We start from the raw sequence: 26,114 nt of genomic DNA, 5'->3' as shown, positions 1-26,114 counted from the left end.
CCTGGCTTCTGAAGAGTACTGGCTTTGTCTTCTAGGTCTGTGCTCCCCACGTTGGTCTGTTGTTATTCTGCATGGCCAGGATACAGTCGCTGTATGTCCAGTCTCCAATGAGTATGTTTATAAAGCATATACCAAGTGTGAGGAGAACAAACAGTAGGGAGACCATGTCAGATGAACAGAGAGTGAGCAAGGGCAACAGCATCAGACCAGGGGCTCACAATACTCAGTCAAGATGGCCGAGGAAGGTGAGGCAGTCAGCTGGGACTCCCAGGCAGAGCACCCTTTCTGTCTTCTCCAAGGACCGGCTTCCTGGCCCCACCTCTGTGCCGTGTGTGTGTGTGTGTGTGTGTGTGTGTGTGTGTGTGTGTGTGTAGAGGGAGGGCTTGCACACCTGTGCTTAGTGTCTGAGGAGGAAAGAAGAGGGCATTAGATCCCCTGGACCTGGAATTACAAATGTTTGTGAGCTGCCGGGATTGAACCTGGGTCACCTGGAAGAGCATCCGGTGCATTTAACTGCTCAGCTATCTCTCCAGTCCCTGCAAGCGACTTTATCTCCTCTGTTGGAAATGGGCAACTTTCTTAGCTGTTCTCACGGACATGGAGTTTGAACCCTCCAGAGGCTTGCTGTTTTCCCTTCTCCCAGTCACAGGGTTAGGGGATCAGTCTGACACAGGACAGTTCCAGAGGACAGCTGATGCAAACATGCTGTAGTCTGAGGTCGGGAGGCCTCTTCGCCCCCAGAGTTTGCTTTCAACAGCACAGGACGATTTGCTAATACAGCACTGCTGCTGTTTATCTCCGAAGCCAGGGATTTGGGGCAGTGCTGGGCCAGCTCAGGAATAATAATAGCAGTTCCTGTCTCTCGGACCAATTAATTACCTCTCCAGAAGGGGCTTGTGGCTGGGTCTCCAAGGGACGCCTGTAAGCCTCAGACTGATGCCAGTTCTCCCTGCAAATGGTGCCTATCCAACTGTCCCTGTCTCTGTCTCTGTTTCTGTCTGTCTCTTTCTGTCTCTCTATCTCTGTCTCTCTGTCTCTTTCTGTCTCTGTGTCTCTGTCTCTTTCTGTCTCTCTATCTCTGTCTCTCTGTCTCTTTCTGTCTCTCTATCTCTGTCTCTTTCTGTGTCTCTGTCTCTTTCTGTCTCTGTGTCTCTGTCTCTTTCTGTCTCTGTGTCTCTGTCTCTCTCTGTGTCTCTGTCTCTCTCTTTCTCTCTGTCTGTCTGTATCACTGTCTGTCTGTATCTCTGTCTGTCTGTATCTCTGTCTGTCTGTATCACTGTCTGTCTGTCTCTCTGTCTCTCTCTGCCTCTCTCTCTCTCTGTCTCTGTCTCTCTCTCTCTCTCTCTCTCACACACACACACACACACACACACACACACACACACACACACACACACCAGGGCACAGATATGCATGCAGGCTGGACCATGTCTCCTTCCAAGTGGCCAACAAAACCTTTGCCTTGAAAACCAACAGCCCTGTGATCTGGATTGTGGCAGGATTCATTCCTCGGAAAGCCTTTTTTTAAAAAAAAATTAATGTGTGTGTGTGCGTGCGCGTGTGTGTGCATGTGCGTGCTCGCACATACATGCATGCACGCACATGGGTGAGTGAGAGTATGTGTGTATGTGTATTGTGTGGGTTCTCAGGCTTGCAGTTGTGCACGTGTGCTCACAAGAACGAGTGTGTGTGCATGCCATAGCACACAGATGGATGTCAGAGGAGTCAGGAGTCTTCTTTATCATGTGGGGCCTGGGATTGAACTTGGGTTTGTAGGCTTGGCCGCAAGCACCTTTACCTCTATGCTCTGTAGCCCAGGCTGGCCTGGCACCTATGATCACCCTGCCCTGGTCTCTTGAGTGTTCTGTATATACTATGCATATACCATGTCCAGTTCGAGGCGACACACTGAGGTGCTTTCTCTAGACCCCTAACCCCAGACTGCTCCTGGGAGAGACCTGGGCATCTCAACTCAAGGCACCACCTGCAGGGTGACTGGCCAATCTCCTTCACTACCAGGGCCATGGGAAACAGACTGAGCAATGATCCCACAGGGAAACTGTCAACCACAAGCAACATAGTCCCGGGACCTTTCTTGTAGCCAGGAGACAACATAGACGTGGAAACGGTGGAATTTAAATAAGATTAAAAAAAAATATTCCCAACACTCAGGAGGCAGAGGCAGGAGGATTACTGCAAGCTCAAGGTCAGTGTGGGCAACAGAGAGAAACCCTGTCTTAAAAATCTCAAAAACCAAAACGGGATGTGCTGACACCGGCCTCTTAGTTGAGCAAAACACATCCCGTGCCAACAGGGGTGGGAGATCTGTGGACACTCAACAGTGGCTTGGCATTTGGTATTCCAAAATTACTGTAAAATGTGGTTAATTAAAAAAAAAATCAAAGAATCCACCCACCGAACCCAAAGGAGCCGAAAGCAGGACCGTGAACAGGTGCCTACCCATGCACACAGCGCAGATTGGAGGAGACTTGAGTGTCTATGGACAGACAGATGAATGACAAGATATGACTCCATACATGTGTAGAATATTATTTGGCCTTGAAAAAAAAGGAAATCGTGTTATATGTGGCAACATGGGGCACCCTCGAGGACACTGTGTTCAATGTAGTGAGCTGGCCACAAACGAAGACATAAGCCCTGTCAATCCCACTGATGTGTGATAGGAAAGGGAACAGTGGCTGGGTTAAAGCGATGTTTCAGACTTCTAAGTTGAGATAACTCTGCTGCTCTCTAAAGAACACCAGTGTGTGTACTGTTCCCTAAGCACACACTTGAAGATGATGGAGGCATGAAACCAGCCTATGACACCCCCCAATCCCCACACTCAGGAGGCTGAGGCAGGAGGATGACGTGTTCAAAGCCGGCCTATGATTATCATATCTTGTTTTAAGAGATGGCAGATTTGGGGATTTTCCCCACTGCAATTAATCTCTTTTAAACCAAGTAGATGACTACAGCCGTAGTGTTTGCTCACTGAGGAGAAGGTGTCTGGGGCTCAGGGGTGACGCTTTCTTTTCTCTATTGTTGGGTTGCTACAGATGAACGCAGAGTCCCGACACTGGCTGGGCTCAAACCACTAAGCTCCACCCTGAGTCATTGGGCAGCATTTTAACTGTCAGTGTGTGTGTGTGTGTGTGTGTGTGTGTGTGTGTGTGTGTGTGCATGCACGTGTGCATGTCTGTGTGTGTTCACAGTGCAGGTGATGACATGTGACCGTGGGCAGCGATTGGGTCTGGGCAGTTGGCAACTCCGTCTCTCTAACCTTGTCAGGTTCTTAAATGATGTCCTCATTGTTTGGAAGTCTTCACGGTGCAGACACCATCTGGCTGTGTGCATCTGGGTGCAGCAGGGAGCCGGAGGCTGAGGCGGGCACACTTTGTCGGGTGGCTCCGGGGCTCTGGGAGCCAGAGGACTTCCTACTTCCTGTTTAATAGCTGGACTCGTAAGGGCTTGCAGAGCTCGAGTGACCCGCACTTTGTTGCTGGGCCTCCCTCACTGACCCCTACCAAGATCCCTGTCCCAGTTGGTCTGTCAGAGAAAGCTGAAGGGACTTCTGGAGCCATCAGCCGTCATTCCTCTAATTGGGTCTGGTGGCTGGAGCCAGGCCTCGTTACTTTTAATTGGGGATCATCTTCTGGAAGGAAATGGCATGCAGATCATGCCTGGGTATTTGTGGCCTGAAAGTTCAAAGTGAAATTGCAGTTGGAGACTTCCACAGACTCACAGGGATTCCCAGTCTTCTCCATTGTCACCCACGGTTGTCAGGCTAAAGACGGCCTTCCCGGTTGGTCCAGTCTGTGTCTGTGTCCAGAGACCTAGGCATCTAGGCACCGTCTTAGCCATTGTTAAGACTTCACGAATATCACGATCCTGGGCAGTCGGACAGATTGCTCAATTAAGTATCATTTAGATGTGGCTCCGGGCACAGCAGCGCGGGGTGAATCAAACTTCCTCGTTGAAAGGGACTTATTTTCTCATTTTCCTAATTAACTTCAAAATTCGTCCAGCCTCTGAGATTTGTTCTGCTCTTCTGACACACAACCGGCTATGCCAGACAGACTAGGAGACCCTGTTTGGAGACGCTTCAGCTTCTTGTCTTCTTATTCATTCGCCTAGAGACAGGGTGGCGCTACATACGTGGTCCAGCCCTCAAGCTCCACCCCCCGCCCCCCCACCCCGCCTCAGCCTCTTCCAACTGTTTAGCGCCGGTCTCTATTCTCCCACTATTAAGAATTTCCCCAGCATAATCATCCCAATAGTTAAAATATTTGTTGGTTTCAATCTTTAATGAAACTAAATGCTGACATTCTGCAATAAAAATATCTAAGCCCAGGAAGAGAGCTAATAATTTTTATGACCAAATATCTAAAAGGTTTATTATAATGTTTGACTAATTTCTTTATTTTTCTTTATTTTAAAATTATATATAAATATATTACTATATATTTTATAAATATATAATAATAAATATATATATTTATATGGGTAAATATATATATGGGTATTTTGCCTGCGTGTCTGTGAACCACATGCATGCAGTGCCCACAGAGGCCAGCAGAGGGCGTCACAATTGGGGTTCTAGATGGACCTGAGCCACCATGTGGGTGCTGGGAACTGAACACAGGTCCTGTGTGAGAGCAGCTGCTCTCTACCCCCTGATCAGTTGTTTGGAGTTTTCATGGAAGTGTGCATGATATGTTGAACGTATCTCCCACACCCCCCTTGCCCCCTCCCATTCACCCTGTTTGTTCCTTGGGCATTTCAGTATACTTCTGTGTCAAACACATCTATGTGACTGTATGTGTCTACCTGAAATCTAGGCCTGCAGATGGGAGAAAGCACACACCTCTGAGACTGGCTTAATACAATTCACTCCAGCTGCACCTAAGGTGAATTTTCAAGAGACAGCTGTCCTTGCAAAGAGCTAGTCACAGCTAAAGGATCCCATTTGGACCATGTGACATCCATCTTGTTTGTAAGCTCCCTCCGGATAAGCGCTGGGCCTTCTTGGACAGTGTGAAGCCTTCTGGGGTGGGGGTGGGGGTGGGGTGGAGCGGGGTTGAGATTGGGTTGGGAGGGCTGTCCGAAGGTGTTATGAGAATGCAAAAGCTACCCCTCCCGTCTAACACACCCTGAACTCGTTGGCTTCTGTCTCCATCCCCCTCCGCACACCTTTCCAAGCCTCAGGAGCCATTCACCCAACCTCTCCTCCTGAGAGATGAGGCTTTTATCACCCATTCTTTTAAAACGCCATCTTTGAAATCCCCACAGCTCAGGCGCAAGCGCAGATGAGTTGAATGGGCAGACTCCTCCGAAGAGGCTCACGAATGAGATCTTTCTGAGATTGAGTTCCTTGTTTGTTGTGACTAAGGAGAAGTAAGGCCGGCCCCTAACGTTCCCAGCAGCGCTTGTTGACTGACACCAATCAGAAACCAGAAGTGAGGACTGCAGTCGGCTTCAGGCATCCGGACTTTCTCGGGCTCTCCTGGAAGAGCTACGGATCCGTGTAGCTGCAGGATCCGTGTAGCTGCAGGAACCCGAGCATGGAGACAAGACACTCTCCGTTTGGCAAGCATCCTACCACTGAGCCGAGGCCCTAGTATAAACAAAAAGAAATTTTTAAAGGAAACACCATACACCTGCAGAGTGGTTCTGTCTTTGCTTTGGTTTTGGTTTTGTGTGTGTGCAGGAGCATATGTGTGCAGAGAGCAGAGGCCATTGTTAACACTCCTCACATACCCTCTACCATGTGTCTTGAGGCTGGATCTCTCTTCCCTATAGGCTGAGTGGCCGACAACCCCGGGGAACTATACGCCTCTGTCTCCTCGCCAACAAGTAAGTTCTACCATGCCCACCTTCTGTAAAAATGCTTGCAGGGCAAGCAGTTGCCTGTCCTTGAGAGTCATGCTCTGTAGAGACCCCAGATCATAGTTATTGATTTGTAAATAACACTTTCTTACACTTGAGGTTGGGTGGAAACAGGCTCACACCACAGATGCGTACAAACAAGGCAGGGAAATGAAAGGGGAGGGAGTTGGTTGGAGGCCACAGGTGATGTCAAGGACAACCTGTTCTATTTCATCTCAAAATCTGTGCTCTCTGTGTAACTTGTAAACTACCAAGTTACACTTATGATTTTAGTCTATCAAAAATGGTTGTTGATCCGGTTATCAGAGGTTTGCAGCTGTAGTCTGGCTTACAAAACTGGAAAAGCCACAGAGGGTGTGGGCTTCAGGCACAATTCCATGGAGCGTTTTTTTCACAGTGGCCTCGGGGTCCCCGTGGTTTTTGTTCAGTTCTGCCCTCCCTGTGGAGCCTTTGTTCCTTGGCTGGGCTAGACTTCTCTTGTCAACTTGACGCAAACCTAGACATACCTGGGAAGAGGGCTCGTCCATCCGTGGAGGAACTGGCCTCCATCAGCTGGGCCTGTGGACACATCTGTAATCTATGTTCTTGATTACTAATAGATTTAAGAGGGCCCAGCCAACTGTGGGCGGTGGCATCCCTAGGCTGTATAAACTCCTCCACGGTCTCTGCTTCCAGGGTCCCGACTTGGAGCTCCTGCCCTGGCTTCAGCTAATGATGGACTGTAATCTGTCACATGTAAGCTGAAATAAACCCTCTCCTCCCCCAAGGAGGGTTTCAGTCGTGGTATTTACCACACCAACAGAGGAGCAGACTGGCACAGGTTGGTAGCACTGGCGGGCGGAGGTGCTCCCCATTAAGCAAGGGGAGGAAGGATTTTCCTGGCTGCTTCTAAGGAAATGAACGACCTTGTTTCCCATTGGCACATTCGACCTTGTGCTCACGGGAAAGTCAAGCGCTGGAACTGAGCCAAGCATACCTGAAGGGAGGTGGAATCATACCCCATAGACCTGTGACTGGGGTGCTGGGGGCACAGGGAAAGGGCCATCCACACTATCGATCGAGGCAGCTGTCCGGTCATGAGAGAAAGCCCGTCTTGTGGATGTTGGATAGTAGAGTTGGAACCCGGAGCCATGAAGGCCGCTTCCAACACAGGCATCCTCACCTTACTAACTGCAGGCTCGGTGTGAGGGTGTGGACAGGGTTCCTGCGGGTGTGTGTGGAACCGGAGTAGGTGCCAGCACAGCTCAGAGGACCTACCTTGTCTCAGCAGGCATCCTCCCAGAGGGACCAATCAGAGGTCAGCTGTGGCGCAATGTGATCCAATGGGGTCCGGTTTCGTTTCTTGTAACCTCGAAGGGCCTGGGTGTCCTCAGGTGGGCAGCTCGGGTGGTGCAGTCTCCGCCACCCACTGTTAATTATTCACCGTCCTATACTTTGGCCATCTAGAATCTCCAAGGTCCTTGATGCGGAGTGTCACAGGTTGTAGGATCGCCAGGCACTTCAAGGCAAGCTCTGCCCAGCTCAAGCAGAGGGGTGGTAACAACCGCTCTCCCCACAAGCACCATGGGATCCAAGGTAATGTGCTGGAGTGTGGAACCCTCTCTTCCATCAAGTCTAAGTGACAGAACCCCCACCCACTGGCTTTCAAGGCATATGAAATTCCGTACTTGTTGGGAGAAAATTTTTGTTCAGGAGATCGAATAAATCGTCCAAGGGATGTACAGATCACTTAAAACCAAAATAGGGAAGCGGGTGGAGTTCGTGGTTTGTTTCGAACTGGACACAGCATAGCTTTCTGTGATAACAGAATGGTCACTCTCATACGGTCCAGTGCTGGGTTCGTGAGGCCTGGGTGGTTTCTGAGGACTTGAGAGGCTGCTGTGGTGGGAGGATGGAGGTGCTGTCTTTCTTACCCTTTTAATGAACCCAGCAGGTGGCTAGTGGTGTTTGTGTTAGCCTGGATAGAGTGGTCGCTGAACACTGGCGACTGGTGCCTCTACGTGTAAGAGCATCTGTAAATTTCTTTAACCAAGCTGCCTGGGTCAGCAGTTGGAAGAACCCAAAGAAACCAAGGCAGAGGCAGCATCCACATTAACCTGCTGCCTATTTCTGGGAGCTAATTCTACATGTACTTAAAAGGGCGGTTTTTGGTTTTTTGTTTTTTTTTTTTTGTTTTGTTTTGTTTTTTGTTTTTTGTTTGGTTTAGTTTGTTTTCTGTTTCTTTTCTTTCCCCTAAAGAATGATGTCAGCAGGTCTGTTTGGAAAACATGATTTATTGATGGATTGTCTCTTACTGGATAACCAAAGAGGGTCACAGAGACATTGGGATAGGTAGTCAGAGTTCAGTAGCCACACACAGGAGCCTCCCACACCAGGAACCCTAGCCACAGCCTGTCATGGATCCATTCAACTAATTATCCATTTCTATAGCACCAAATACCGTTGCCTTGGCAACCAGCACACAGAAGGGCTTCAGCCTGAGGTCGCATATCTGAACACTCAGGTGTGTGTATGGGCTCTGGGTGGTGACTGCAGGAAGCTGCTTCAGAGGGAGAACAAAGCCCGATTGCTAGGTAGAGGGGAGAGAGGTAGATATGCCTCACACAAGGTCACGGGTCACCTTTATTGTTGTGGCTGGGAGTGTGTGTGTGTGTGTGTGTGTGAGAGAGAGAGAGAGAGAGAGAGAGAGAGAGAGAGACAGGCAGACAGACAGACAGTATGTGTGTGAATGTGTGTGTTTGCATGTGACAGAATGTATGTGATTGTGACTGTGTGAGAGGGAGGGAGTATGTGTGTGAATGTGTATGTTTGCATGTGACAGAGTGTGCGTGAATGTGAGTGTGTGTGTGAGAGGGAGGGAGTATGTGTGCATGACTGTGTATGAGAGAGAGTGTGTGTATGTGTGTGAGAGGGTATGAGTGTGTACATGTGACGATGTATATGAATGTGAGTGTGTAAGAGTTAAGTGTGAAGGTGTGTGAACATGTGTAAATGTGTGTATGTATGTGACAGTTAGTGTGCAAGTGTGTGTAAATGTGAGCATGTGTGTGTGAGTATGTATATTTATGAGAGTGTGTATGTGTGAATGTGTGTGAGAGAGTATGAGTGTGTGTGTACATGTGAGTGTGTGTGAGTCAGTGTGTGAATGTGTGTGAGTGTGTGTGAATGTGAGTGCATGCAGCACACATGTGGAGGTGGGGACAACCTCTGCTGTCACTCTTCACCTTTCACCTGGCTTGGGACAGGGTCCCCTTTATTTCCCTCCGTGTGCACTACACCAGCTACACCATGGTGAGTGTCTGGGTTTGTTCTGTCTCTGCCCCCTCTCCCCCAGCCCCTAGGAACTTATGCCAGCTTCCTCCCTCTCCTGGCTTTGCTTGAGTTCTGGGGATCACCCTTGAGCTTGCTGTGGCTAGAGCATATTTTGTGACTTTATAACATGGCAGACAAAAGGCAATGGTCTTTAACATTTTCCTGAAAATAAAGACTCAGAAAAAGGTGTAAAAAAACAAAACAAAACAACAGAAAAACCCGTATACTCTGGCCCTGTGGGCTACTTCACCCGAAGTATGCCTTAATTTTTTTTTTTTAATGTTTATTTCATGTATATGAGTACACTGTTGCTGTCTTCAGACACCAGAAGAGGGCATCGAATCCCATTACAGATGGTTCTGAGCCACCATATGGTTGCTGGGATTTGAACTCAGGACCTCTGGAAGAGCAGCCAGTGCTCTTAACCGCTGAGCCATCTCCCCAGCCCTTATGCCTTAATTCTTGAGCGAGGTTAAGACCATCGGCACAGTGAGTGCTCTGTGGCACGTGTCTGCATCTGTGACTTCATGGGATAGGCCTACAACGGAGAAGAGCGATTTCTATCCTGAGTATTCAGGTACTAATTCAGCTCCTTTAAGCTTTTCTGTCCTTCAAAGGCTGTGAAATCCCGTGTAACAAGTTTGGCTCAGGAAATAATGGGGGGGGGGTGTTAGACGAGCTTCACAGGTGGTAGTGTAGATTTCACGTTTAATTTTGCGGCAGGTTTTGATGTGTCTAATTTAATTGATCGTATGTATTTTTAACATTCTACGACATTACGTGCGTGTGTGTGTGTGTGTGTGTGTGTGTGTGTGTGTGTGTGTGCGTGCGCGCGCGTGTGGGGGCTGCTTGCTTGTGTGCAGGCCACAGCAAATGAGCAGGAGGCAGAAAACGCTTTCTAGGATTTGTTTCTTCTACCACAGATGTCCCAGGAATCTAACCGGGGCTTCCAGTCTCGTTAACAAGCACCTTTACTCCCCGAGCTGTCTCACTGGCCCACATTTATAAAAGTTTAGCATTACAGGATTGTACAAGGTTAACAGGAAAGCAGGTCATTCAAGTCTCGCCAACCAGAAGTAATGACTGTGTTCGGGGCCCTTCCTCCGTGCTACAGATAGCTTCGGACAGGAAGTCAGCACGTTTCTAAGACTTAGATGAGCTTTTTCTAAAACCCACTGGATATTACTAGCATCCAGTGAAGGAACTGCTAGTAGGAAACAGAACTGTGCCGCTTCGAGCAAAGAATCGGGAGACAGTTTTACTAGAATAACCCTCAGAGTAAAAAATTAGTTTTCAAACAAATTAAAATTTCTCGATTTATTGTAGTGGGCACCCCTCACGTGTGTGCCTGCTTGGTAGGGAAGTCAGGGGACTGTGTGCAGGGAATGGCTCTTTTGCCCCCATGGTAAAATGGCAGCTTTGAGGCAAGCTCCTTTTACCCTCTGAGCCATCTCGCCAGCCCAGTGTTCTTTATAAAGAAGACACTGGGAGTCGCTCGTACAAAGAGCTCAACCTGAGGCCCAGCTGTGCCCACCCCTCCCACCCTTGGGATCTTTAAGTGTCTCTCATTGTCAAGGCCCAAGTATGTTCTGTCCTGACATAGCCTGACATGTCTTAAAGACTGATGTCTGTCGCTGTCTGTAGCTCTCTGTCCAGGTGGCTAGCCGGGTAAGTAGAACTGTGCCTAAAGCAGGCTGCATGAATTCACAGGACTGGTGTGGAAGTCCTTAAAGTCCTTTCCCTCTAGCTGCAAAGGAAACATTTTATATGGAAGGAAAGTTAGAAAGAAAGCCAACTGTCCCTCCCACCTCCCAACCTCCCCAACCTCTTCAACCCCTCCCCCCATCTCACCACAGAAAGGAGGAGGACGCTAAATGACTTCCTAATGATGCATGCTTTGATTAGCCTCTGACAAAAACCTGGGGGAGCGGAGAGATACAATGTGGAGAGATACAATGTGGAGAGATACAATGTGGCAGCAGCTCACAGCCCTGCCGGGAGAGCCACTCCCTGAGCTCCAGGTTCCGGTAAAGGAAGGCTTGAGGGACCTCCTTAGCCTCTGTGTACATGAATACTCACAGAGAGGTTGTAAATTTCTAGGGACCGGGCACCTCCCATGATGCCTCGTTGGCATGGGTCAAAAAGAGCTGATTTGCTCCAGGTCTTAAAATCCCTATAATAAAAATCATGATCCTGCTTGTGTCCCCAGCAATTAGAATTATTCAGATTTCCAACCTGATGGTGTGTGTGTGTGTGTGTGTGTGTGTGTATGTGTGTGTGTGGTGATGATTGTAATGTTGATGATGAAGGTCATGGTGATGACATGTTGTAGATTGAATAGGATACCCTGCCATTGGCCTCCAGACCCCACATTATACACATTACACATGCACATACATGTGTGCACACACAGGCACCATTTTTTTTTTTTTTGGTTCTTTTTTTCGGAGCTGGGGACCGAACCCAGGGCCTTGCGCTTCCTAGGTAAGCGCTCTACCACTGTGCTAAATCCCCAGCCCCAGGCACCATTTTTTAAAGTATGTGCAGTCTACTAATTTTCCCTTTAGCCCAGAGAGAATCAGACTGAGGTAAAAGACGCGGGGAGGCAGGGTCTACGGTGCTGGTCCACACATGTCCCACTGCCAGTTTCTGCTGTGGGCTCCCAGACTCTTCTGTTCTTGGAGAGAGTCGCCGAGGATGCCAGGAAGATGGGCTCCTGAAAGCACCTCGTTCACAAACTGTGAGGCCCACAAAGAACCTCACTGACCTCGTGGAAGGCCAAGTGAGTGGCTGGAAATGGCTATAAACCTCCACAGATGCTTTTTAATATTTAATTTTTATTATTTTAAAATGGTGTGCAGGTGCCCACAGAGTCCAGAAGAGGGTGTGGAATCCCTTGAACCATGGACTTACAGATGCAGATCCTCTGTGGGAGAAACAACTGCTCTCCACCCCGAGCAGACTCTCCAGTCCCCACAAAGTCCCTCTCACTTAGTATGTTTTAGGAAAAGAGCAAATGAGTGCTGCCTTCCATGCCTTTCGCCCGCCCCGTACTGAGGCAGAGCACTTTTAACCCTTCCCCTCCACCTGTAACCACCAGGAGCCAATTAAGGCCCTTGAGTGGCTCTGTTTTGCCAGCACCCGGTCTAATCCTCGAGGTAATTTAGAGGCCTCGTTCAGTTTGCTGATATTCATAATTACGGCCATTGGTGATTAAGCGGCTGAGGCTGGATAGTAAAACGCTAACTGTCTGCTGGTCGTTAGATCAAAAGATAATCCTTCATTTCAGCTGCGGGGCTGCCAGCCCCGGATCTGTCCTCAAACAGACGTTTGGTTTCAGTGTAGCAGCTTAAGCACCCAGAACTGGGGTGAGCACCGCCCGAGAGACTTTCTGACAGAGCCTATGTGCATTCTAGACATAGCCCAGGCTGGCCTTGAACTCTTCATCCCCCTGTCTCAGCACTAGGAACACTCAGGGTCCACCAAGCCTGGCTGAGATTTGCTTCCCAGCTCCAAGCCGGAGGGGCACAGAGTCAACTATCAGGCTGCGTTTGCACAGGGTTGCGTTTGCAATCTCTGTTCTGTTGGTGCCTGCAACTTTAAGAACCGCAGAGTCAGGCACCGGGGGTCCTAAGGGAACTAGGCTAGGTGGGCAGGAAGCCTCTTCCACACACTTTGGCTCCAAAGACCAAGAGATTGCCTGGCATAATCCTTGATCCTCTGTGGCAGCCTCACGGCTCTACAGTGAGATAGCAGTTCCTACTGATACCACATATATAGAATCACATACAAACACACGCCACACACAGACATACATAGAGACGGGACACAATCACACATACACAACACAACACATGCAACACAGATGTCCCATGTCTACACACACATAAACAGACACACATGACATCACACACACAAAGACATGTGCATATACACACTATACACAGACACACAACACACAGAGACAGAAACACGCACCGTATGTGCCCACACAGAATCACACACAGCACATCACACAGACACAGACACATGCACATACACACACTGTGCATACAGAGATACACACGCATTGCACATACCACACAAAATATATAGACACATGAATGCACACAATGTACACACAGACATACAACACATATAAACACACACAGACAACATACACATGACCTCACACACAAATACGCAGACACGTGCACACATACTGTACACAGAGACACATACACGTTGCACATATGCACCCAAACACATAGACACATGCACACACACCGCCATATGTGCACATACAGAGATGGACACATACACACAACATCACACACAAAAACATGTAGGCACATACACACACAATATACACACAGAGAAACAGGCTGGCTGTGCTCCTCTGAAAGCACACACGGAGACTGAAATAGGAAGCTCACAGGCTATTCTTGTGTTCCCAAATAGTATTTCTTCAGTCTCCAGTTGTTTCAAAGGTGAGAATGGGTTTGGCTTTCAGGAACAAAGGGTCTGGATCAGGCTTCCCGGCCAGTTGGCTGACCCCGTCTAGCGTATGCCCATCTCTGCTAGAGCCCGCTACATGTTTTCTGTCTAGAGTCTCACTGGCCTGGCTCAGCGCCAACAGCTTCATTAGGAGTTTCCAGTCCTTTCTCAGCAAGCACCACGTTAGGGAGCAGCGCATCCTTGCTGGCTGCTGGCTGACCACAGGCAGGGGTTGCTTATTAAAATACTTGTTATATTTGTTTATTGTGTGTGCACGCGTGCACGCAAGTCACAGGACAACTAGCAGGAGTCCGTTCTCGACTCCCAACCCATGGGTCCTGGGAATTGAACTTAAGATCATCAGACTTAGCAGCAAGTCCCCTTACCCACTGAGCTGTCTCGCCAGTCCCCAAATACGGTCGTTAATAACACATGACGATAACCAGAAGCAAGGGAGTCTCACACGAGGGTCGCTCTGACAGAATCAATCACAGTACGGGGGTCCAGGACGATGGTCGATACCTGAATGCTCCAACCCCTCCTCCTCTCCCTCTCTAACCCAGGCTGGCCTTGAACTCATAATCCTCCTGCCTCTGTCTCCTGAGGTATTACCGGTGTAAGCACCACATCTGACCCAGTGATGTCTTCTGGGTGCATCACCGAGTGCCTGTGGCTGACGGTGTCCACACAGGAAGAATGCGGACGGTCTTTGCATCTAAGTGTGTACGTTTGCTTGGGCCCCAGTCAGATGGCCTGAAGAGGCGTGTGGGGCTCTCTTTTTGGCAAGGGTCATGGTGGTCTTGAGAGAGGCAGAAAGAGAGACACACAGAAAGAAACAGAAACAGAGACACAGAGAGAGAGACAGAGACAGAGAGAGAGACAGAGAGAGACAGAGAGAGAGACAGAGACAGAGAGAGACAGAGAGAGAGACAGAGAGAGACAGAGAGAGAGACAGAGAGACACAGAGAGAGAGACACAGAGAGAGAGACACAGAGAGAGAGAGACAGAGAGAGAGACACAGAGAGAGAGAGAGACAGAGAGAGAGACAGAGAGAGACAGAGAGAGAGACAGAGACAGAGAGAGACAGAGAGACAGAGAGACAGAGAGAGAGACAGAGAGACAGAGAGAGAGACAGAGAGAGAGACAGAGAGAGAGACACACAGAGAGACAGAGAGACAGAGAGAGAGACAGAGAGACAGAGAGAGAGACAGAGAGAGAGACACACAGAGAGACAGAGAGAGAGACACACAGAGAGACAGAGAGAGAGACACACAGAGAGAGAGACACAGAGAGAGAGACACAGAGAGAGAGAGACACAGAGAGAGAGACACAGAGAGAGAGACACAGAGAGAGACACAGAGAGAGACACACACAGAGAGAGAGACACACAGAGAGAGAGACACACAGAGAGAGACACACACAGAGAGAGAGACACACAGAGAGACACACAGAGAGACACACAGAGAGAGACACACAGAGAGAGAGACACACAGAGAGAGAGACACAGAGAGAGAGAGACACACAGAGAGAGACACACAGAGAGAGAGACACACAGAGAGAGAGACACACAGAGAGAGAGACACACAGAGAGAGAGACACACAGAGAGAGAGACACACAGAGAGAGAGACACACAGAGAGAGAGACACACAGAGAGAGAGACACACAGAGAGAGAGACACACAGAGAGAGACACACAGAGAGAGACACACAGAGAGAGAGACACAGAGAGAGAGACACAGAGAGAGAGACACAGAGAGAGAGACACAGAGAGAGACACAGAGAGAGACACAGAGAGAGAGACAGAGAGAGAGACAGAGAGAGACACAGAGAGAGACACAGAGAGAGACACAGAGAGAGACACACACACAGACACACACACAGACACACACACAGAGAGACAGAGACACATACACAGACACACACACAGAGAGACAGAGACACACACACAGACACACAGAGAGAGAGAGAGACAGAGACACACACACAGACACACACACACAGAGACAGAGACACACACACAGACACACACACAGAGAGACAGACACACACAGACACACAGACAGAGACAGACACACACAGACACACAGACAGAGAGAGAGAGACAGACACACACACACAGACACACACAGAGAGAGAGAGACAGACACACACACACAGACACAGAGAGAGAGAGAGACAGAGAGACAGAGACAGAGAGACAGAGACAGAGAGACAGAGACAGAGAGTGAGTGTGTTTTAAAGGCTCTAAAAAGTTTCCAATCTTTCTGACAGGCAGGCTTCTGGCTTTGGATACAACTTCTTTCTTTCAGCAAACGTTTGGAATTTCAGGAGCAAAAGGAATATGCATGTAGCCCAACAGGTTGGCATCTCTTGCCATGATAGCAAACTTAGGCTGCTGTCGTTACTAAAGATGGTTTGCAGGATTCGTGCCCCGGAGGTGGCATTCTAACAGAGTGTAAGAAGCGGCCTTAGAGCTGTCTCACCCGCTAACTAACCTAGCTTGGAGTGGGGTGTCTGGCCTCAACCCAGACGTTTGAGCGCTCGTAGGGAACCTGACAGGCAATTGTGTTATAGAAGCTGACGGGCTGAATGGTCCCCTTCTCCCATATTCTTCACCTGTCTCTTTGTGTTAAGGGGGGAGCTGGCAAAGAGGCAGAGGAGGGTGTGGAAGAGGCGGGAGGGGGGAGGCAGGTGGGTGAAGTGTGGGGCGGGTCCCATGTGCACTCCCGATGTAGACGGCAGGCAAGAAAGGGCTGCACGGACAAAACTCTATTGTCCGCTGTCATCTTGAAATGAGTGTCAAAGTAGGCGGGGGGTGCTTTGACCGTTAACTGCACAATTTAGCCAGCCTGTTGTGTCCTACGGGCCCCACCTCCTTGGAGTCTCTCAGATTAGAAAAGAAGGCTCCAACCCCTTCTAAATGGGCCATCTCTCTCCCTTTGTGCCCAGACTGCCCAGTGTGAAATCAACAGTGACGTTAAATGTTTTCTAATGAATCATTACTGAAAGGAAACGGAGGGCTATATGTGTAATGGATTGTAGCGCATTAAAATGTTTTATTTTGCACACAAAAATGTTGTCCTTCATGAGCACTGTGATTGTCGCAGAAAGGCCTTTGTGCTGGGACCGTTTCAATGGATTATCCGCCAGTGTTTCCATCCCAGATGGGAATCAAAGGGCGCCTTTGGCTAACTAATGTTTTTCAAGATGGCAGCCATGAAACACATTTAGTATTTAAAGTTGTGGTTGTAAAGGAATGTTTGAACTCAGGCGATTTTCTCACTTACTCTCCCCCCACTTTGGGTTTGGGAAAGAGAAGCGGCTCCCCGACCTCTGTCCGTTCCAGAGGAGACGGCTTCTCAGCCTCAAGCCTGAGAGCCTAGGGATGGGGGCCGGGCTCTCTGTTCATTACGTCTGATCTGTCTTCCCCCAGTTCCTTCCTTTTCTCGCTATCTGATGTCTTCTAGGACAGATCCTTGATGCTCAGGACTCTGCAGAAGAAATGGAAGTTTCTGGAGCTTCCTGATTTGTTACAGAGTTTCTGTACTGTTCCGTTGCTAATTTGACAGCCAGTGTGTATAGCCTGCCTCTCTCCTCTCCTTTCCTCTTTGTGTGTGTCTTTCTCTCTCAACCGCACTAGGAATGTGAGCCAAGCTGCTGGACTAGAGACAGCGGCTTCCTGAGGCCCAGGCCGCCCTTCATGTCACGCACACCTGGGTTCGGTGCTTGCTGGGGATATGTGAACTGGAAGTTTGGCCTGTAAAATGCCCACAAGTGAAACCTCAATTCCCAAACCTTAAGCATCTTCTTCCATTTTGCTTCCCACCCCCAGACAGGAAGGAAATCAACTTGGATCGTATATAAAGAACAACTCTCTTGACAGGGCGTTAGAGCCATTAACAGACTTACAATAGGTCTTAGTTGCAAAATGGAGCCAGAAAGCCTTGCTCTCTGAGGCTTTAGAGAGGAGACAGTCTTGGAACTTTGTGGCAAATTGAAACAAAAACTTTTCAGAAGGTGGGAGGAGTGGGCAGTGATCTGCCCTGCAGGGGAACAAGCGGAAGTACTTGTTTGCACCACAGGTTTACATTTCCAGAGGAAATGAACCTGCCCACCTTCACAGCTCCCTGGTACAAATACAGAGACTGAAAAAGGCTGCATAGCCCTCTACAGAGATCTTATCTGCCTCCCCCTCAGTGTTAGAACTGTGACGGGATGGCTTTTAGAGTCCTTTTTATTATGGAAAGTCACCTGTGTACTGGCAAGTATGTAAACTAAATGTGGGCCCTACATGGTTGTTATAAACCATATGCTTGTCTAACTATCTGGGTCTAGACAGGGCGTTCTACTCTAGAGAGCCTGTCAGTGTCTCGTGCACTGGCCTCCCTCCATAGCCACCAAAGATGGTTACAATTTGTGTTTTTCCCTATGCTGTATGTATTCTCTCTGTCTCTGTCTCTGTCTCTGTCTCTCTCTCTCTCTTACACACACACACAGAAATAAAAATAAATAGTTTTCAAAATGTAAAAGTTAAATTAAAAAGCCACCCTGGCGTGAGGAAACAGCACAGAGGGTAGTGTTTGCTGCCCACATAGAAGGACCTATATAAAAGTCACAACCCTAGCTGGCACTTTGGGACAGACCCCCGGGGCCTGCTAACTACCAGGCTAGCCGACCGGTAAGCTCTAGGTTCAGCGAGAGATGCTGCCTCGAAGTATCCAGTAGGAGAGTTGAGGAGATGGCCAGCTGTTAAGAGGACTGGTTACGCTTGCAGGGGACCTGGGTTCAGTTCCCAGACCACACCAGGTGGCTCACAACCATCTCTAACTCTAGAGGATCCCACGGGGCACATGTAGGCACACATCCATGCACATCAAATTGAAAATAAATCTTTGAATAATCATGTACCTGTGCGCACGTGTTCCAGTTTAGGCTGGCCCTAGGGTCAGAGGCAAAACACTTGTGTCACTTGCACTGAGCCCCAAGTTTGAGCCAGGACCACACAAGATGATAATGTCTACCCTGTGTTGTTTGGTTGGTGAGAGAAAGGACCCATCTGGTCCACACTCACTCTGAGATTCAAGTTACCAGACTGAGGATGTCCCTCACGTCTATAAAGGACACCAACACCACCTTTCCACACTTTAGAGTATATTCCCTTTTCTCCTCTGTTTATCTTTGAAGCAGCAGCTCAGCATGTACCCCAGGCTGGCCTTGAACTCCTCTCAGCAGGTAGCCCTGGCTGGCCTTGAACTCCTGGCTCCTCCTACCTCATCCTCCCATATGCTAAGGTTACAAAACATATCATCAGACACGAGCAAGCCTATGTTCTTACACTTAACACATAAAATCTCCACAACCAGTGTGAGAGAGGCCTCAGCAGTTAAGAGCACTTGCTGCTCTTGCAAAGGACCTGAGTTCAGCTCCCAGCACCTTCATTGGTTGGCTCAGCAGCCTGGGACGCCTGCTCCAAGGTCTCTGATGTGTTCTTCTAGCCTCTGAAGGCTCTCGTGTACGTAACATCAGTCACACAAACGTGCGTGCATAGACAACATACATCTTAAATATTTCTCACAACCAAAACTGGTATGTTCGCATGCTCTAGTGATGGCTTCCCAGGGTGAAACTGAGTGAGTGGGGCCTCTCGACCTATGTCATACAGTGTCCCACTGCCTCTCGACCAATGTCATACAGTGTCCCACTGCTAACACCAAGTCCGGTTAATAAGAATAGGACTTACATTATTATATAAATATATAGTTTGCAGCTAAGTTTGATCTTTTTATAAGCTGCCTCTGAGGTCAGTTATCAGAAAACCAATTCTGTGTCTGAGAGTAGCTGTCCTCCCTCCTCCCCACCTCCTGAGTCCTCCACCCTCCCCTCTCCTCACACTCCCTCTCGGCCTCCACCCTGTCTACTCCTCCCCCCCCCCCCCTCTCTCTCTCTCTCTCTCTCTCTCTCTCTCTCTCTCTCTCTCTCCAGGGTTTCATTATGTAGCCCAGGCTGGACTCAGACTCCTTAGTCCTCCCACCCCAGTCTTCTGAGGACTAGGATATTAGATGTGGCCACCATGCCCAGCAGACTCGGCTGAATGATCTTTATTGTGGTTCTGGGGTTTCTAGTACTGAAGTCCCATAGTCCTGCTTTATCACACCCTGTTTTGCTGCTGACTTCCTTCCTTCCTTCCTTCCTTCCTTCCTTCCTTCCTTCCTTCCTCTTCCTCTTCCTCTTCCTCCTCCTCCTCCTCCTCCTTCTTGGCAGGGTTCCTTCTCTGTGTTCCCTGGCTGTCCTAGAACTTGCTCTGTAGACCAGGCTGTCCTTCAACTCAGAGATCCACCTGCCTCTGCCTCCCACGTGCTGAGATTAGAGACTCACTCTTGAGTCCAGCTGTGTGGTTTCTTTCTGCTGCTGTAATCTGTGTGTGGCTGCAGGCCAGCTCAGCAGGTGGGGACACTGCTGCCCAGCCTAGTGATCTGAGACTGATCCCTGGGACCCTCCTGATGGAGGGAGAGAGCTGACTCCTGCGACTTGTCCCCTGACTTGCATATGTGCGCCGTGGTGTGTGCACCTCTGCGCACAATGGATAAGTGTGGTGTGAGATGTGCAGCATGTGTGTTTAGCTTGACACATCACAAAGGCCCATCTGCCTCCCCACTTCCCCGACCCCTGTGAATGGACGCTGCAGAGGGCCATCCTTCGCCCCCGTGGAACTGTATGCGATGTGGCGTTTCACTCAGACCATGGAGTGTATGCAGCTGTCACAAGTCTGTCACTGTGGGCCCCGCCTACTTGTTCCCCAGTGCCCCTGGCTGGTCACTGCCTGTGTCTCCACCTCCCCAGGCCCTGCTGAATCGTTTCTCTCCAACATGGTGTGCCAATTTCCATCCCAACGCCACCACCAGCGGCAGCAGGGGAGGCTCCCCCTGGCTTCACATCCTTGTCCTGTTTGGCAGGGCTGGGATTGTCTTCTGCTGGTGTGCTGCTCTCATGTTTAACGTTCGTGTTGTCCGTTCGACTCTTCCATAAAACACTCTTACATCTGCACCCGTTCAGACTGAGCTCTTCGATTCTGTTACGTCTAATATCTCCTTAGACAGAGCGTTTGCTCATCCTGTAGGCTTTACTCACTTGTTACATCATGCATGTGTGTGTGGTGTGTGTGGTTGTATGAATGTATATACATGTATAGGGAGTGGTGTGCATGTGTGTGTGTGTGTGTGGTGTGTATGTGTGTACCTGTGTAGGGAGTGGTGTGTGTGTATGTGTGTGGTGTGTGTGTGTTGTGTGTATGGTATGGGGTTATAAGGTGTGTATGCGTGTGGTATGGGATGTGTATAAGTATAGTGTATGTGCATGCTGTATGCATATGTGTGTCATGTAGAATGTGTATGTGTGGTATGAGGTGTGTGTGTATGTGTGGGGTCTGAGGTGTGTGTGTGTGTGTGTGTGTGTGGTCTGAGGTGTGTTTGTGTGGTGTGCATTGTATGGTATGAAGCATGCTTGTGTGGTGTGAGGTGTGTGTCTACTCATCTATGCATGTGTAAAAGTGCCCTTGCCTCTGTGCGTGTGTGTGTATGTGTGTGTGTGTGTGTGTGTGTTGGATAGTATGTGGTGTGTGTGTGTATGTGTGTGTATGTGTGTGTATGGTGGGTATTGTGTGTGTGTGGTCTAAGGTGTGTGTGTGTGGTCTGAGGTGTGTGTGTGTGTGTGTGTGATCTGAGGTGTGTATATGGTGTGAGTGGAATGTGTGTGTGTGTGTATGTGTGTATGGTGTGAGATGTGTGTGTGTATGTGTGTGAGGTCTGAGGTATATTTGGTGTACAGTGTGCATGTGTGTGTGTGTGTATGTGTGTATGGTGTGAGATGTGTGTGTGTGTATGTGTGTGAGGTCTGAGGTATATTTGGTGTACAGTGTGCATGTGTGTGGTATGAAGTATGTTTGTGTGGTCTGAGGTACAAGTGCCCTTGCATCTGTGTGTGTGTGTGTGTGTGTGTGTGTGTGTGTGTGTGTGTGAAGAAACCAGAGCTTGACATCTGGAGTCTTCTCTATAGCTCTCCACCTTGTTTTTTGGGGCAAAGTCTCTCACTGAAGCTGGACTGCCCTTTGAGGGGGGCGGGCTGCCCAGTGGTTCCGGGGTCTCCTCTAAATTCTTTGAATAGTTTATTGAAGTAAATTCCCCATAACTTGAACTCGGTGCTCAGTGGTGTCTGCCACACAGTGTTTTCTACCCCACCCCACCCCGGTTGCAGAACACGTCTACTACTCCAAAAGACAATGCCTAACCCAGTAAGAGCTCTCCCGACGTCCCTCCCAGCATCCTTTGACGGCCAGTAGGCGGCATATGTTTCTGTGGACTTACCTGTGCAGTACCCCATAATAACCTACAAGGCTCCCTGCAGTGGTCTTAGTCTTCTGTTACATTTATTTTCAAGTCATCTTCTAACTTTATTATGTATATGGTGCTGGAGCAATTGCTCCGTCAGATGCAGACATAAAGACCATAGTTCAAAACCCCAGTACCAGGCTGGAGAGATAGCTCAGCGGTTAAGAGCATCGACTGCTCTTCCAGAGGTCCTGAGTTCAATTCCCAGCAACCACATGGTGGCTCACAACCATCTGTGATGCGATCCGATACCCTCTTCTGGTGTGTCTGAAGACAACGACTGTACTTTATATATAATAAATAAATCTTAAAGAAAACCAAAACCCCAGCACCCATATAAGACCAGTCATGGCAGAACACAGCCCTCTAACTCCAGTGCTGGAGTTCGAGGTCCCTGACCCGCCAGTCTGATGGCTATAAACTCCATCTGGATACATTTTACCACTTAGAGCCAAGCCATTGTCTTTCGGAAGCAGCTGTGATCTCAGGACCACACAAATTACTACTTCCCTGATATGATTCAATATTTGGATTTTCTCGATCATTAAAACCAATCAGAATCCGCATCAGTTTTATACTCTTATTGTTGATAAGTGTTTTAATTGTATCCGAGGCCGGGGGTAACTGCTCCCATGCACCGGGTTTATCCCAGCACCGCATGCCTCGTCTTTAGACCATGACAATTGAGAGCCATTGCCCTCATTGTGGGGTATGCAGAAGAGAAGACTGAGCAGGCAGAGTCCATGCCAAATCCCCAGCCCCGTGCATGCTGACTTTTACATCCACAATAGGATTTCCATCATGGGAGTCAGTGGTGCTAAGATGTGGGGCTCTGTTACACCCTTTAAAAACAATAGCTTTGGGGTTGGGGATTTAGCTCAGCGGTAGAGCGCTTGCCTAGCGAGCGCAAGGCCCTGGGTTCGGTCCCCAGCTCCGAAAAAAAGAAAAAAGAAAAACAAAACAAAACAAAACAATAGCTTTATGGAGGCTGGAGAGATGGCTCAACGGTTAAGTGCGTCTGTTCTTGCAGGGGACCTTGGTTCTGCTCCCAGCATCCACTGCCTGTAAACTCCAGTTCCAAGGGATTCAATGACCTCTTCTGACCTCTGAATACACTCAGACATAGGCACATACACATACAAACATAAAACAGAATAAACGAATACAGAGTTTTAATCTACATTTGAAAATAGTAGCTCTAAAAATAAAATTAAGAAAACAAGTAGTTTTATGAAGCCCCCACTGACAGGGCAACTCGAGTTTTACCATCCTCCTGTGGTTTTCGTGTCAACAGGGTCACGAGATCCTCACCCCATGGCACGATCATGTTTCCCCTGCTCTTGGGAGCCTGCCAGAGAGCAAACCCATTGGGTGACAGAGTGACTGAGAAGCTGGCAGGCCAGTGAAGGCACTGCAGGTTCTCTGTTCCCTCAGCTAATGGTGGGCTCTCTCTTTCCTGCCTCCTCCCCTGCCCTTGGGCTATACTGATGCGTTACATTGTTGCCATCTTGGCAACAAGGAGGTAGTCTCTCCCTGTGCTCTCCGTGTGAGTTTTCGTCTCTTCACCTGCAGGCTCCCGGTAGAAGGCTCCTATGTTCAGGGTGCTCCTGTACACCAGGGCCACAGGGTGGCTCACCCGGTGAAAGTGTTTAATGTGTAGGTCTTACAGCCTGAGTTCCACAGTGGAAGGAATTGACTCCAGCGGCTATCTACTGACTTCCACACGCATGCCTCGGCCTCTCACTCCTGGTGGTGGTGACGGTGGTGACCCATGCTTAAATGAGCATTTAGTGGCCCTCCAGCCACAGAGATCACTTATCTCAAGGGAAGTGAAAACACAGACCTGTGTTCTGCCCGGCGAAGTATGTCTGAAGAACAAAGAACTGATTAGAACCCAAAATGTTGGGCCCGGAGAGACGACTCAGCATCTCTTTGATTGACTGCTCTTGCAGAGGACCTGGTTTCAATTCCCAGCATTCACGTGGCCGCTCACAGGCACCTGGAACTCCAGTTGCAGAAGATCCAGTGCTCTCTTCTGACCTCCCTGGGTATCAGACACACCTATGGTGCACAGACCTGTATGCAGACAAATCACTAAACACATAAAATAACAATTTAAAAAAATCTCATAAAATCCAAACTGTTGTCACCATGGTGATGCATTTATGGAAGCCCACGCCTTCAGGAGGCTGAGGCAGGGAGACTGCTAGCTTAAGGCTAGCCTTGCTGTACTTTAAGACACTGTCTCAAAGATAGATAGACAGATAGACAGGCACACAGATAGATAAATGGATAGAGCTTCAGTGGGTTAAAAGAATAGGATATGAAGGTAAAAAGAGGTGGTGTGAGGGGTTGTGGGTAATATGACCATGATACATTGTGTACAGAGTCAAAGGATACATTTCAAATACTTCTTAAGAGACCCACTTGTTCAATAATTGCCTTGATAACAGGGTTGATGCTGTTTTTAAGACCACTGTGTATATATAGCATGGGAAGAAACCAGTGAAGAATGTCTTGGGTCATTAAAGTAGAATTTAAGTGAGAGAGGTAGGGGAGGAGTTTCGAGGCAGGTAGAGTGAATGGCAGGAGCCTCGGTAACTGACTGAACAAGTCCTCAGTTTGGGCACATGGCCACATGTGTGCAAATGTGTGTGTGCAGATATGTGTGCAAGTGCCCTAGTCTCTGTGACATCCACCTACTCTCACAATGAGAAACCAGAATCAAGGTCAGGGTCATAAGAAAGATGAGCTTGGGGCTGGGGAGATGGCTCAGCGGTTAAGAGGATTGACTGTTCTTCCAGAGGTCCTGAGTTCAAATCCCAGCAACCACATGGTGGCTCATAACCATCCATAATGGGATTCAATGCCCTCTCTGGTGGGTCTGAGGACAGCTACAGTATACTCATATAAATAAATAAATCTTTAAAAAAAAAAAAAAGAAAGATGAGCTTGACTTCCCATGTCCTCCTCCTTCCCCTCCCCCCTTTTCTCCTCCCCTCTTCCTCCAGCCCTTCCTCCTCCCTTCCTCCTCCCTTCCTCCCCTTCCTCCTCTCTCTCCTCCTCCTATTCATTTTATTTTGTGTATGACAAGCACTTTACCTTCACATGTGTCTGTGCATCATATGTGTACCTGGTGGCCATGGAAGTCAGAAGAGGATGTCACGTCCCCTGGAACTGGTTGTGAGCCACCACGTGGGGGCTGGGACCTCAACCTGGGTCCTCTGCAAGAGCAGTGAGTGAAGAGACAACACCAGATACTCATGCTCTGTGATAACCCTGGTGCTTGATCCTTGCCAACTCTGGCCCCATGCAGACTCACCCTGCAGGTGTCTGCCTGCCTTTCCTGTACTGTACTGCGTGGTGGCTGCATGCTCAGTGGGGGAAGTTTCTCGTCCTTGGTGTTCAGCTGGGCTGGAGGGATGGCTCTGTGGTTAAGAGCACTTGATGCTCTTCCACGGGACTTGAGTTCGGTTCCCGTGCCATTCAGGTCTTCTTTGGATTCTGATTTCAAGGATGGGAAGAGATTGGGTGTGAGGGCTCTTAGTGAGTGTAGGGAGACATCTGCTGGCCAATTTTGTCGTTTTTGTTTTTTCTTTTCTTTTTTTTTTTTGCTATAGAAACTTTTTTTAAAAAAATTATGCAAACAGGGTGGCATCCTGCCCCAGTCCCACTTGCCACTGAGTCTCTGTGCGTGCCTCTATCTCTCCCTACCCCTCCGCTCCCTCGTCTTTATGTCTCCGTCTCATAAGAATTGATCAAGCACACCCAGGCTGAAAGCGACACGCCTGCCCCTGGCTCGCCGATTCACAGCTCTATCGAGCACAGAAAGTTTCCATTGCCTCACAATCGTCCTTGCCCTGGCAGCCCCCACCAGGCGACAATTGTTCTGGGAGTCTGCTGTAGATTAGCTCTGCTTGCCCCCAGACAGTCACACAAATGCAATCGCACGGTGCACGTTCTTTTGTATCTGGATGCTTTCACAATGTCCGGGACGGTCTTCCACGCTCTCTCGAACCCTTTACTCCGCTTTTATCGCCATGATTGGCCCTC

The 26,114-nt window shown here is 48.9% G+C and overlaps 1 protein-coding gene across 1 annotated transcript in view; it reads left to right on the top strand.

Moving 5' to 3' along the window:
* Positions 1-7,333: 7,333 nt before the first annotated feature.
* Myo1h (myosin IH) overlaps positions 7,334-26,114 on the top strand; it is a 76,971-nt gene continuing 58,190 nt past the window's right edge. The window contains 1 exon segment of the mRNA NM_001438413.1: positions 7,334-7,464. Within this exon segment, the coding sequence (NP_001425342.1) occupies positions 7,453-7,464 (12 nt within the window). The 5' untranslated portion in view covers positions 7,334-7,452.

This window comes from Rattus norvegicus, chromosome 12 (genome assembly GCF_021556685.1).
Source record: "Rattus norvegicus strain SHRSP/BbbUtx chromosome 12, alternate assembly SHRSP_T2T, whole genome shotgun sequence".
Classification (NCBI taxonomy): domain Eukaryota; kingdom Metazoa; phylum Chordata; class Mammalia; order Rodentia; family Muridae; genus Rattus; species Rattus norvegicus.
Note: the sequence above shows the minus strand (reverse complement) of the source record. Positions and strands in the feature narration are given on the sequence as shown.